General features: G+C 39.2%; 1 protein-coding gene across 13 annotated transcripts in view; it reads left to right on the top strand.

The window, feature by feature from the left end:
- Positions 1-14,693, top strand: part of Tcf4 (transcription factor 4) — a 341,790-nt gene that overhangs the window by 303,374 nt on the left and 23,723 nt on the right. For 9 of the 13 annotated variants that reach the window (XM_048363022.1, XM_048363026.1, XM_048363023.1 and 6 more), the window contains 4 exons: positions 1,719-1,786; positions 2,769-2,847; positions 5,517-5,593; positions 8,013-8,216. In XM_048363022.1, coding sequence (XP_048218979.1) covers positions 1,719-1,786; positions 2,769-2,847; positions 5,517-5,593; positions 8,013-8,216 — 428 coding nt within the window. The remainder of the gene's footprint in view (positions 1-1,718; positions 1,787-2,768; positions 2,848-5,516; positions 5,594-8,012; positions 8,217-14,693) is intronic. The other 4 variants (XM_048363027.1, XM_048363024.1, XM_048363033.1 and 1 more) reach the window with 1 other exon arrangement.

Raw genomic sequence — 14,693 nt, 5'->3', positions numbered from 1 at the left:
AGTTTTCACTTCATGGAAATCTGTAGTCAAATCAGTCAGAGGTCACAAATTATTTTTTTGCTGCTAACTCTAAGTTTTTAAGTATAGAATAATGAAATGATAATGTTGCTTCTAGAAATAAAAAAGATAAACGACCCCTTCCCCCAGATACCATGATAATGCATGTTGAAGAAAATGTTTGTGCTGTCCTTATCTTCATATTCTCATGATATCCTCTTAAGTTTTTAAACTCTTTAGTGCAGAATCTCTTGTGTTCACAGTACAATCTCAGATGTTTAATATGCTTGATATTTTCCTGCTCATATCTATGGTCTTACACCTCAATTTTAAAGAGTTTACTTCCCCCTCTAATCTTCAGTTCTAAAGCCACTTGTAATTTAAAGTCATACATTCATGATATGGAAGAGGTTTGTGTTCTCAGAAAGTTATTATTATCTTTTTCACCATCAACCACTGTTCCTTCAGTTTTTTAGTAATTAACAAGTGAAGATGTGAGTGGGTGTTGCTAAGCAAATAAAACAGCCAATGATGTCTGACATGTTCAGCACATAAATCCAGAAAAATTGCACACAAGTTCAAGTATGCTCCACAGGAGTCAGGTAGATGAAACTGGGTCCTAGAGAGAAGCAAAGGCTTTGGCCACCGTAGAAGTGACAGACCTGAACAGGCGGTGTGGAGGTGTCTAGCTAGGGAAGGTGCCATCCTCAAGAATAGGGTAGGGAACTTCTATTTTAATTGTGGGAGTGTGCAGTGAGATTTTTGGTCTGGTTCTATCAGTTGATGTAAGATGTCTTTTTCTTATTTGACAAAAATAGTAAGGAAATTTTCCCTAAGAACTGCAGTAAGTCTAATTTGAGTACTGTATTGGCTGGCGATGAAACCAGTACCCATTCTCCAAGTTCCAGGCATTGTTTTAACAGTGAAGGGCTCAGAAGAATACTGGCTATCTATATACCATTTTTCTGTGTGGTTATAAAGGCAAGTTACTTTCAAAAGATCTTTGGCAAATAAAAGTTGGCTTTGTTGTACCCTAGAATACATACCTTCTACTGATAATACCCGTTTCTATTTTAGAGAATGAAAATTCCCATGAGATTAGTTGATCTCTTAGCATATACATTTATTTTAGACCATATTGATGTTTAATAACATCAGTTCATATTGTTTTAGTGTGGATACAGGCCTAAATGTGTGGAAAATATGTTACTTAAAATATTAGAAATATTTTCTCTTGGTATTAGGCAGGCCAATTACAGATTTTTCTGAATCATTTAGTCACTATGGAATACCCCACTTGTCTGTGTATCATTTTTTTCCTGAAAACCAGTTTAAATTATTCATGATGATAAGTCAATCTGATATTAGAGTATAGAGAAAAGCTAGCCCTACAAGCCTACAGACTTCTTACTGGTGAACACCAGAGACTGGCTTGCCAACTACCTGTATGAACTCAAAGACAACTAGGGAGAAAGTAATAACAACTAAAACATTTGGTCTTTAAAGCAAGGTGTCAGGTTTATATTCTATCTGTAAGAAAAAAAATGTAACATGAATATATTTGACATCTACCTCAGCAAACAAATTAATGCTAATTAAAGATTAATGTGTTATAATTAGCATTAAAAATGCAATTAAATTGTGAGTAAATGGACCAGGAATAGAAAATTGTTAGACGTTTCACTGCCTGGTTTTTCATAGTTTGCTTTTTGTTTTTGCAGCAAATAGAGGAAGCGGGGCAGCAGGCAGCTCCCAGACTGGAGACGCTCTGGGGAAAGCACTTGCTTCGGTGAGAAAATATTGACTTTGGACTCGGCGGGCTCCATTGTAGCCGGGTGAACTTTAATCAGAAGTGGACATGTGGAATTTTAGAAAATGAATGGCAAACAGCTTTGAATTTTCTTTTAAAATGCTAGCTTTTCTTGCATAATAATCACTAGGAAGTGTTGAGGATGCTCATTTGTTACAAGTCTATGGCTTCCTGTTCCATATTGTGTTTCTACAGTGACACTAGCCCGTTGATCTCGGGAAAGTGTCCTCGTTGTGGGCTTTGTGCATTTTAGTAATATGGATGCACATTAACACGATAGGACTGATTTTGAAATTGTAGACACTTGTGTGGCGGGGGTGAGGCTGGGGGGTGTGGTAATAATCCAGGTCCATGAATTTGTCGGATCATTGTCCCCTGGAGGGCTTTGCATTGGCTTTTCTGGTCTGCCTACTACTGCTAAGCAGCTGGAGTTACATAATTCCTATATGCTCCTTGGTGACAAAATGACATGCCAGATATGTTTGAATGTACCTGGTATTTCCTTCAAAAGCTAAACTTGTGCTATAATAGAGAGATGTCTCTAAGATGTGTCTCTTCAATTACTTTTCACTTCGCATTGGGAGCATAAAATAAATTCAGCTTACTAATGGTCTAAAGACAAGTACTTAGTTCATCTTTTACCATAGAATGAGTTCACAGGAGAGGGGATTAGGAAAAAAACCTTAGGAAGGATGCTGTGTGACTTCTCATTTTGTAGAGAAGGAAAGGGGAGCTGGATGCTTGTGGCCACACAGTCCCTTATTAGTGGGGAAAGAACTAGACCTGAAGTCTGCTCACTGAGGTTAGGTTTTTCATTTTAAAATATTGGTACTAAGGTCGAGTGCTACATCCTTTTATAATCTGTAAGTTGTAAGTGAATCAGAAACTTTCTAGTTTAAAAACTGGTTAACTGTTTATTCTTACTAAATGAGGGATTTTTTTTTCTCCTTACTGTGTTAAGATCTATTCTCCAGATCACACTAACAACAGCTTCTCATCAAACCCTTCAACTCCTGTTGGCTCTCCTCCTTCTCTCTCAGGTACTGTATTCTCAGTCCCAATTTGTCATAGTAACAGTTTGTAAGAATGAGTCCCTTTTTTGCTCCTACTTCATCCCACTCTCAGAATCCAAAAACAGGATTTTTTTTTTTTTGCAGAGACTAAGAGAGTGGAAAGAGACAGACAACATGACTGTACATTTATTGACATCCCAATTTTTTTTCAAAAATCTGATAATCTTTTTAAACCACACCCGTGCAAAAAAATCTTACTTCTAAAACTCTTCTTAGCTCTGCAAAAGACAGCCAATATCTCAATTACTAGAAATTTCAGTGTATTCCTTGTGATTCTGGCACTTAGAAGATTGAGGCAGGAGAGTCTCAAGGTCAAAGCCAACTGAAGTACATAGCAAAACCTTGTCCCAAGAACAATAACAAAGAGACCTGGTTATGGAATATATACCATGTGGACCATTTCCTGCAGACATTTTAGTCTTTGTAAATACTGTCTTTATAAGTACACCATTGGAAAATTTGATGAGGAATTTTAAGTTGTAGAATTTCATCAGTAGATCATTTCACTTTACAGAGGTGTATTGTCCTTCTTTATTAAAGCTTCCAGAAAGCCTGCTTTTTGCAATGAAAAGCAGCTGGCTTACAAGCAGAATTATAATATCCCATTGTATCTGACTGGGAACTGACCTTATTATAATTTATAGTGGAGAAACTTAACTAAATGTGTGTCCTTGATTTCCGTATTATTCCCTGCATGCAGTCCTCACAAAGGCTCATTACCAACTGGGTAGACTGGTGGAACATGGGAGGTTTCAGATTGCTGCAAAGCGTCCAGAAGTGATGGGATTTTGCACTAGCCTTTCCTAAGCCCGCCCTCACAGTGTGGGAGGGTCAGAGATTGCAACAAAAGGAGGGATGCTGACTCCTCAAATCCAGGTGTCTAGAGATACCAACTTGAAATTGGGAAGAAATAAGAGAAGTGTTTTTTATTTTTTAAGATCATGAAACATGATCCCACATGGAAAGTGAAGTTCAGTACTTGTGAGCTGCCTTGGTTCACCACCAGGTTCTTAGACTCTGACAAAATGATCCCATGTGCCAGTGATCATAACAAGAGAAGAACTGGGTTAAGGGCTTTGAGACTTACAGGGGTTAGAGCATCTGAGCAGGTGGGATTCCACACTCCCCCCTTCAAACAGCAGCTCCTTTTGTAGCCTTAAAGTGTGAAAACAATGAATGTGATAGGATGGCCTGAATTCACAGATATATGTGTACTGAGGCCCAAAAAGAGTAGGCGGCTGCTTGCAGAGATAACTCCAGTGGTCATATCAGAGCTTGGATGTGAACCTGGCTCCCAGCACTCCACTGCCCCACTGTTAGGACAGGAAAGGAGAGTTCGGGAAAACAGTGTACAAACCTATGTCACCATGAGTGACCTACACTGGGGAAGGCTCAGAAAAGAGCCACTTTTTGAGTCTTGGTGTAATAGATTCTGGAATACCACGTGCTAGGAAGAAAGAACTTTGATGAAGACATAAATAAGGGGACAGATTGCTATTTTCACACCGACGACTCTGTCCAAATTCTGTCAAGAAAAGTAATTGAACAAAAATATTCTATTTTTATTTAGCATAAAAATACACAGGCATACCCAGAAAAGACAGGAAGAATGGATTTTAAAAGTGCTAACAGCATCGTAGAATGAGATTTGGTGATAATCATGGCCATTATTTTTTTTCCTTTGTTTGAATTATGGATTTTTTAAGTTTTCTGCACTAAATGTGAAATTTTAAAATTGGTTTCAATTTAAAATTGGGTTTTATATTGTCGGTTAGACATAAAATACGTATTCTCAAAGGAATTTTTCTTTTAGCATCAAGTTTAGTACATCATTAAAAAGAGTTAATTTCTTTGGAAGAAACTTCATAGTTGTTATTCTTCAAGTTTTAAAGTTTTGGGTCTAGGAGATTGATGCTAACCAATCTTAGTCCCTTAAAAAGTTTCTAAAGGCATTGATGGTAGGGAAAAAGGCCTGGGGTTAATATGAGCACCTAGGAAAAATAAATGCGTCCAAAGGTTTATCTCATTCTTTAGATTACTTTTTAAACAAAAGTAGCAAAGCTGTTTTCCACTGATGAGGGAATTTTGGTTGAACATAAACTGGATAACCATCCCTCTTTTCTTGTACCTTAAAAATACCTTGAGGGCTGGGAATATGGCCTAGTGGTAGAATGCTTGCCTTGACATGAAGCCCTGGGTTTGATTCCTCAGCACCATGTATATAGAAAAAAAAGCCGGAAGTGGCACTGTGGCTCAAGTGGTAGAGTGCTAGCCTTGAGCAACAAAAAGCCAGGGACCGTGCTCAGGCCCTGAGTTCAAGTCCTAGGACTGGAAAAAAGAAAAAAAATACCTTGACTACCTTCCACCAAGAGTTCGAACTGCTCAGCTGAATTCCACACTCAGCTAAATGTTTTCCTTTTAGGAAGAAGTCTGAATAAACACAAGGCCATGAAAATTCTACAAATTCGATATTTCAGCTGCTTTCCTTGCCTCAAAATTCTGGTGTAGAAAATGAACATATACCTTATTGTTTAACTGAAAAGCATCATTGCTGTTTCTAAAAGGATTCTTTTTTTTTAAGTAGTGGTGAGTTTCACGTTCTATCGATCTGATTATAATTTTCCTTTTAATATCAGCAGGCACAGCTGTCTGGTCTAGAAACGGAGGTCAGGCATCATCATCTCCCAATTACGAAGGACCCTTACATTCTTTGGTATGTCTCGTCTGCTCATCGGTGGCTATTTTCAGATCTTCTTTTCCCTTCTTCATCCACATTCATTCTCCAAGACCCATGTTTTTGCTAATCATAACTTACAATCAACATTAAGTACACCAGCTTGTTGGAAATAGAGTTATTGGACTGTGTCCATTTGTATTTGTAGAGAGTGCCTGGGATACTACTGGAATAGACGGCCCAGGCTTCTAAATATCTAGGACCAGAAAAAAGATTAGAAATCCCAGAAGGATAAATTCACCCCACTTTGAGAAAAATATCTGCCAGTGATTAAACAACTTCCCCGGTACCACAGGAACTCGTGCTCCGCTGCATAGCTACAACTATGCAGTCTCTCTCTGTTTCACTCCCAGAATAACTGATTTATGGGTGCTTTCCTCTTAACCTTGCTACAGGAGACCTACCTCTTAGGTCACTGCAGTTTCAGTCACTGGAATTATCAAGGAATTGAGGAGTACCTCTGCTAGTAAAGGAATGCCTCCTCTTTCAAAGGGGAATGGCTGAATATTTCCATGAGCCTAATTCATATTTTAAGTATTCACATGGTAATTCAGTGTCTGACACTTTCATCTGCCTCCACTCCTGGCAGCTAGGCTTGGAAAAACACGTGGGAAGCAACCAGGCACCATGCGGCACTGACTTAGTCTACACCTGAGTGACCGTGCGAGGCTTGGGAGCAAGGAGAAAAGGGTAGCTAGAAGTTTGAATTCTCCTTACTTCCTCTCTATTTTGAAGAAGAAATCTGGAAGGGGGCTTTGGTTTCTGTAACATTCCTTTTTCAGGAAAATCTTTAACAATGAAAATACAGACTGGATCTCCCTTCTTCCTGTGCTTTCTCTCCCTGTTGTTAGTGAATCACTCAGCTGTACATCGTAGCCAATATAGGCAACCACACAGAGAGAAAACATGAACAACCCAGCCTTCAACCTGTGGACGATGCAGTTGTTGTAAACGTTTATCCCCATGAGCTGTTCTCCAGTGCCTATCCATCAAAACCAGACTGTCTTACAGAACTGTAGAGGGCGAGTGATAGCTGTGCTCCACACCTCTGATTTCTTTTGGATGCTGAGCATTTGAAAAAGAGTACCCATAAAACCAAAGTCCTGTTTACCAGTTCACTATGAGCAAGGAAGGAAGATAGAAACATGGAGGATTTAGTTTTCATGTATAATAGTTCTTTGTAATAGTTCTCTCTAATAGATCTTCCATCCTTTATAAGCTAAAAAGCATAGGCTCAGAGAAGTTTGGTAGCTTTTCCTAGGTCACATAAGTAGCAGAGCTGGCAGTCTAGGCGAGGTATATAACTCCTAAAGCCACCAAGTCAAAATGCTCTGTACCATAGACTAACTCAATTAGATACACATTCTTCCTGTTGGTATAGAATAATTAAGAAATTGTTTTTCTCCTGCTCTACAGCTGGTACATCTGTTTGCACAGCACATTAAAAATCAAAGTCGACCAGAGCATGATCTTCTACAAAGCAGCACTAGTTTTAAGTTTAAAAATCTCAATTCGGATCCTGACTACATTTCCTAGCATAGTGACGCACTGAGTAACTAATTCACTCAACTTTCTTGCCTCATTGTCATGTCTGTGGAAGGGGTATTAATATCTGAAATGAGACAGTATACCCTAACGTGTAACTGGAGAGTAAGCTTTGATAACATTATTGATCACAGGGAAAAGAAAAGAATGTAATGCCACATGTTATATTTTTCCATGGAAACTGTAGCTAGCACTGGGATTAAGTTTTGAAGAAAACTAAGATCCTAATGGTCAGAATGAAAAAAAAGGGTTGTTTGGCTTCTAATAGTATAAAGTAGGAAATTAAAAAACTTCAAAATGAATTATACATGAAGATTGTATCACATTCAGTGATAGAATTTTTTGTAACTTTTTTATATTCTTACATATATACACATACAAAAACTCAACAAAAAATCAAAATATGTGTGTTTTTAACCTGTCTCTGACTTGAAGAAATTAATTGGAAAACCATAAATAGGTCATCAATCCATTGTTAATGTTTTGAACTCATGTAACTAATTCTTGCCAGAATGTTCCTTAATTCACTGTATGTTTTTGTCTTCTAAAGTAAACCTGAATTCTCTTTCAAGCTAATGCAGTTGAGTCCAGCATATGTACATAATAATGTCCTCAAAGTCTTACTGAATTTGTTTTATTCATAAAAAAACAACACTATAATTTTAGCATTAACATTTTCCACCAGTTTCCTAGGAAGGACATTATTTATTTTTATTATTGTTCTACGGAAATAAACTTTATTGGAAACATACTCAGAAACCCAAAGGGTGTCCCTCTGTCTACTCCTTTACTTCTATAACCTATGCGTGCATTTCAAACTAAATTAAATTTCACATCGTTTATTCCCCAACAGCAAAGCCGAATTGAAGATCGTTTGGAAAGACTGGATGATGCGATCCATGTTCTCCGGAATCACGCTGTGGGCCCATCCACGGCGGTGCCTGGAGGTCACGGAGACATGCACGGGATCATCGGACCTTCTCATAATGGAGCGATGGGTGGTCTGGGCTCAGGGTATGGAACTGGCCTGCTTTCAGCCAACAGACATTCGCTTATGGTAAGTGATATAATTTGTAGACTCTGTAGTTGCTACCTAGAGTACAAATATCAGGTGTAAATACTACTACTTTTTTTTTTTTTTTTGGTACATCAGTGAGGCTTGAACTCAGGACCTGGGTGATGTTCCTGAGCTCTTTTGCTTAAGGCTATAGCACTGTACCACTTTGAGCCTCAGATCCACTTCCCTTTGTCTGGTGGTTAATTAGAGATAAGAGTCTAACAGACTTTCCTGCCTGGGCTGGCTTTAAACTGTAATCGTCAGCTCTCAGCCTCCCCAGTAGCTAGGATTACAGGTGTGAGCCACCAGCACCCAGCTCTCTTTTTAAAACAACTTTATTGATAGACTAGTTTACTGAACAGTTGCCCTGTCAGTAGTGTACATTTCAGGCTACCTTAGTATATTCACATCACTGCACAGCCATCATATCTCAGTTTTACAACACATTTGCCCCTTGTAAAAAGAAATAGAAAATCACATAGCCATCAAGCAGTCATTCTTCAACCCTTCCCTCCCACCACCACCACCCTGTCCCAACCCACCCTCACTTTACCTGTTTGGGATATGGCACATAAATGAAATCATGGAATATAGGGACTGATCTTTTCTGACTGGCATTTTTTAAATATACTCTTTCCAAGGTTTATCTTTATTTTACCACACATTAGAGCTTCATTTGCTTGCTTTTTTAAGTACCAAGTAATATTCCACTGTGGATGTGGATAGACCACATTCTATTTATCCACTTACCAGGCGAGGGATAGTTGGTTTGCTTCTGATACTCTTATAGGCCTTTGTATAAACACTTCCATTTCACGTAAGTATTTAGGAGTGAATTGCTAGGGCGTTGCTGGGATTTTGAACTATCTCTTGGTGACTTTAATCAAAGGGAGCAACTTAAATTTTTGTTATGTTGCTTATATTTAAAAAATGAAGTTTTAAAAAAAAAAAAAGCCAAAATGATTTCCAGTGAGGGAGTTAGAAATATGTGGTGTATTTGTTTCTGTGCATGCATTTTTTAGGACTTCTATAATGTATAGAATGATTTTGCCACTAATTTGTGAATATTTTCCTTTGAATATTCTTTGAGTAAATTTGTTAGAACTTCTTGAAAAGGGAATCATTGCTTTTGAAATGATTGGGAAAGCAACTTTCTTGACAAACCTTTTGAGCACAATATGAAGTGGTAAGAGTTGAAGGGAGGTTAGTAGTGATTCTGTACAATTCTGTTCCTTACAGAGTCCTGACTGGTCAGTAAGGTTTGGTGTCCTATTTTGTCACTTTCAGGTTTTGAACAGTTGCTTGGATGAAAGTCTATTTTCCATTTGTGCTGTAGCATTTCTAGTTTAAAGTTGTATACAGGTTCTTCAAGTTCTTACTCACTGATATTCTGTCTCTTTCAATTTCTCTTAATACAAACTAAAATGAAGAATACCATCCTGAGCAGCATAATTTTGAAACCTGCAACCAATTTGTAACCCAAAATACTGCTTTATAAATAGAAACAATGAACTCACTTCTAAAACGTGGAAAGATACTTTTGAATGCCAAAGCTAGATCTTTTTTTCTCTCTCTTTTCTTCCTCTTCCCCTCTTTTCCTTGACCTCTACTCTAAATTTAATCATTGAATAGAACTTCCTTGTCTGTTCATGGCAATTGCTGAGAGTTTACAAAAGGAAAGTCTAGATTTTAATTTCGCTTGGCCTCAGGTAATGTGTTAAATACACTTGGGATGCATATAATATGAGATTTTCATTTGTACAACTTTTTTTTCCCAATGACAGTGTTTAAACAATACTGCTTTTAATTAAGAAATCTGGCTTTATTAAAAGCCAGATCTGTGACTTATAACCATTTCTGTATATCTGCTCTCAATCAAGGGAAAAATAGTTTAATTTCTGTAGCTGTGTTCGTTTTGCATATGTTAACCGGATGCTACATGTACTCAGGGCATTGCTTCAGAGACTGTCTTTTCCATAAATATGTAGTTTGTTCTTAAATACCAGATGTAGGTTAAGTGGTTCTTTAACATATTAAGCTATACATAGATGCTCTTTGAAACAGTTTGACCTTTGAATTGCCTCCTTTTTGAGTCTGATTCAGAGATAGTTCAGGAGGAAAATCCTAGAATTATTTTTGGAGATGGGAAACTGTACTGGCCCCAGAGAAGGAGAACCAGGGAGATAAAACAGAGCAATGAAAGAAAAGGAAATAATTGAACAATTCTCTGGTATTGCTTTTAAACACCTCCTTTGATTTGATTTTGGTAGACAAAAAAAAATAGAGACACACAGAGAGAAGCAATGAAGTTGCCAGTTTTGCTAAGGAGAAGCTGAAGGTATTCAATAATCAAAGACAACCATGGAGCCAGTCAAATGGCAGATGGCAGAACTCCAGAGATGAACGTGTTCACCTGCTGCCCTTTGAACTGAATGAGGGTCTTGTTGCCCTTCTCCTTTCTTGAAAACCATTCAGCATGTCTGCCAAAGCTGAGCTCTTCTGTCTGAAGGGTGTATGACAGTGGGCGGAGTGGCCTATCTTTCCTGTGCAAACTGGTATGAATTGTAAAACAAAAACTTAAGAACAAAGGAAATAGCTTTTGAATATAGTCAGTCTGAAGTTAGCCTGAGACCATTGGATACATTCCACAATGAAAAGGAAGTTTAAGGGGATGCAAAAAAAAAAAAAAAAATTCCTCCCCCCCAACAACCAAAAAAAAAACCTCAAGGAGGATACCGGTAATGTTTTCCACATTCGAATTTTAATACATGAAACAGGCTATAAAACGTTGGCCAGCTGCAGTAAATAAAATAGCAGTGGGGGGTATGCACCGGAAATGGGGCAGCTAGGGCTGGTGAGAGGCTAGCTCCCAGCTACACACACACCTTCTTTTGTTGTTCTGCACTGGGAGCAAGGTGCAGAAACTTGAGACCCATCCCAAGGCTGGTTTTGTTTGGAGCAAATCTCCTTCCTAACTCTCCTTAATAATGCCTCGTGATTAAAGAATGGACAGCTTTGAATCCTCTTGACCTCCTGAGCTCTCCTGGTTTCCTCCCCTCCTCGCCTCCTGAAAATCAAAACAGAATGGCTTGATAACTTCGAAGATGATGTAAGCAGTTCTTTCTGTGTGCAGCTTGAATTCATGGTGGGGGGAAAACTGTGGTTCTGCCTCGGCTATTCTGTTATCTCATTTAATTGCTAACATATTGTCCTTAGCTTTTGATTCACAAAATGTTTTCCTTGGAGTTCTGAAGTAGGTCCTCAGTGATTTACTAAGTATTAGTATAATGAAAAGGATTTTTCTTTCCACAGTGGCTCATAACGCCATGGAGTGAGCGTGGTGTAAGAAGCTCTCTAGATGATATTATTTGGCTGTGCTCACTTCCTCCTTACTGGCTTTTCATTGTCTACAAGATAACTAACCACTTCTTTAGCCCAGCACTCAAGACCCATGACCATTTTACCAAAAGCCATTAGCTATGGCAATATGCAAAATGCTTCTCAGAAAGGCAAGTCCGTGCCCATTACCAGAATTTGACCAGTGTACTTTCAGCAAGTGTTGATTTCCTGTCTGTCCAGCCTGGCCCGTCTCTGTATTTCTCTGCTGTCCATCTAATTCCCACCCATTATCAATATTGTGACTCAAATTCCTCTTCCAGGAAGGTTTTCCTTGCTACCCCACCAGAATAGTCATTTTCTGTTCCAGTCTTATAATGTTGTGAATAGTACTGTTTCTATATACTTCTCTTACCAAACTACACACAGCGAGGCATCTTTTATAGATATGGTTTTGGTCTTCCTGACTTGTAAGCTTCTCAAGGACCACTTCCAATGGAGTCATCACTCCAAGGGGCAGAAGAGAAGGTTCTGAGTGCCTGGGGAGTTACCAGCCCCTCTGCTCTGTGCCCTCATCAATGCTGTCTTAGGCTTTCTTCTGAAAAACCCCAGCCAGACTGCTCCTGAGAGCCAGGGGGCCTGGGAGACTGAGCCTCAAGTAGGTTGGAGGTGGTAGTCTGCAGGCATGTGGCTAGATTTAAGCTCAGAGGCAATGAGTCCAGAAGTCCCTGTTCTTTGTTCCTGAGTTCTCCCCTCCACCCACACACACACACTGTCAGTCTCCCTTTTCCAGAACCTGTGTTAAGCATTTCAGAACGTGATTTTACAGATCTTGATGACAGAAGAAAGTTCTAGGTGTTTCATGGCCAACTTCCCTGTCTAAACTCTCTGTTAAATCCACATTTTTCCTTCTGTATGGCCAGAACTCTTCCTTATTAGGATCCTTGAAGTTGTAAATTTGAAGTGATAAAGTTATTTTTCTTACCATAACCACTGACTTCCTAATAGGATCACAGTGTTGAGGGACTGAGGTGCTCGTAGGCTTGTTACTAATCTAGTCAGGAACTCGTACGGGCTATCTTTCCTCTGCACCTCTGTGATCTCCATGATTAACCTGGATATTAAATTGCTAGATTTCTTATAAATTATTAAAATGGCAATTTCCCAAATATAATTCTCTCCATTATTCATTTTGGCATTCACACCTACAGATGAGACCTCAAAGAAGCCTTTCAGGTGACCTGAGCTCTTCTTGTAAGACATTAAAAACAAAGCCTGCATCAACTGTGTCATCAGGTGGCTCTGTATGTAATTCTTGATCCTGTGTGGGTGGAATCAGCCACGATGAGACCATTCTGCTGAAACATGTCTGTTTTTAGTGCGATCCCCCGTCTTTTTGGTTTAAACTCTCCCTGTTCATTTCAAAAACCATTTGACAGTGGTGAAGTGGCAGGGCTTCTGTTATCGCGTGGCCTCTGTTCTCAACAGGCTCACGACTGACTGCATGCACAACAGCTCACTAGTTCCCATGAGAGAACAGGGCTGTCTTACAAAGAAGGGGAAAGATGCACAGTCACTTGCTATGGGAATAGTGACCTCTTAAAGAGAAATAACTGGATTTGACTGGGGATGGAGGAACCCGAAAAGGCTCTCCCCTTCCTCAGTTTTCTGTGGCATCTCCCAAGACTTCCCGAAGGCTCCCCATTTAGGGTTGTGGAATACAGTTCCAAAACCACTGATACAATCCAATTTTAACTCAATTTCCCACTTTTCAAGAGCATTTGTAATTTTTTTTTATTTGTATAGAAGTTACCCAAAGTCCATGTATTAGAGTAGCAAATGTCTTGCAGTTTAACTGTCACTCAGCATGTGAGAACTTAGACCCATTAAATTGTTTCTGCTTGCGTAGTTGCACGAAGGCCTATTTAAAATTGTGGGTTCTAAAAGCACCTACGAAGTCAACACATTGTCCTTGCTTTGCTGATGAAGACCCACGCCATGAAAGAGGAAGTGATCCAACCATGATGCTTGCTAGTTACACGGAGCTGAGCTAGGATTCAAAATCAGACAAGCCAATAACGAAGCCAGCACACTTTGTAACATATCCCACAATCCCACAGCAGACTTCTGCTCTTGACGTAATATCATAACAATTTCAAAACTCTGGCTGTTATTAAAAACCATTGGTTTCCTCCGACTTAATTAATGAGCCTAAGAAAAGTCCTTCATTGTCCCTTGGCTCTTTGCAGCAAGTAGCTATGTGCCTCTGCTAGTCATCTTAGTGCACAGCCAAGAGAGCCCGTGTTGGTGCCCTGGGTAGCTAGCATTTCCTAGGTTATCATGACAGTCCCAGGAGTTAGGAAATTCCCTTGCTGCATGGACCTCTTCCACAAAGGTTATGATCATCAAGACCTTGTCTTGTATACATAAAGAAGACACCTATAGGATCACAAGACATATTTGTTATAGATTTTATTCTTGTTCCGTTAAGAAAGAGGCCAGGTCATTCAAAAAGCTTTCAGGCTCGTCAGTGGTACGAATGTCTAGTGAATAACGGAGAGAATTACATTTAGAAAACTGCTGCTTCCTCATCTTTGGGTTGCCACTGATTTTGCTTCTCTCAACTTGTGCATGCATTTGAGCACATACTCAGATCTAAGCTGTCAGAGCTATGGAGCCAAACCGAGCGTGCGAGCCTCATCTCTTGCCTCCAAGGTCAACCAGTTCTACCAAGCCCATTTCTGCCCAACAGGCGAGAGTGCTTCCTATGTCCACTCCACATTGGCTCCTGACCCCAAATCCAACCCAACAAGAGCTTGAGAAACTCAGTTATTTGAAGAAAAGTCAACTATCTTAATATTTGTTAATTCTTTCAATTAGACATCTGGGTTTTCAGATAGATAAGCTAAAAACAAAATTGTTGGCTTTCCCTACATGACTTGCAGGACTTGCAAGTGCATTCGCCTTAGCTTGTCCTCCCTCTTCAAGGACCTTTTAGTATGTAAAATCTCTAACTGAACACAGTACTCAAGGCATTGTCGAGTAGACAAGTGTGAGTGCCACTTAACAAACTTCGATTTGTGCTATGATTGATGCTTCCTCCCATCCTCCTACTCACATGTACTGAACTTGTAATCAGAT

The sequence above is a fragment of the Perognathus longimembris genome, chromosome 15 (assembly GCF_023159225.1).
Source record: "Perognathus longimembris pacificus isolate PPM17 chromosome 15, ASM2315922v1, whole genome shotgun sequence".
Classification (NCBI taxonomy): Eukaryota; Metazoa; Chordata; class Mammalia; order Rodentia; family Heteromyidae; genus Perognathus; species Perognathus longimembris.
The sequence above is the reverse complement of the archived record's forward strand: the minus strand, read 5'-3'. Positions and strand labels throughout refer to the sequence as shown.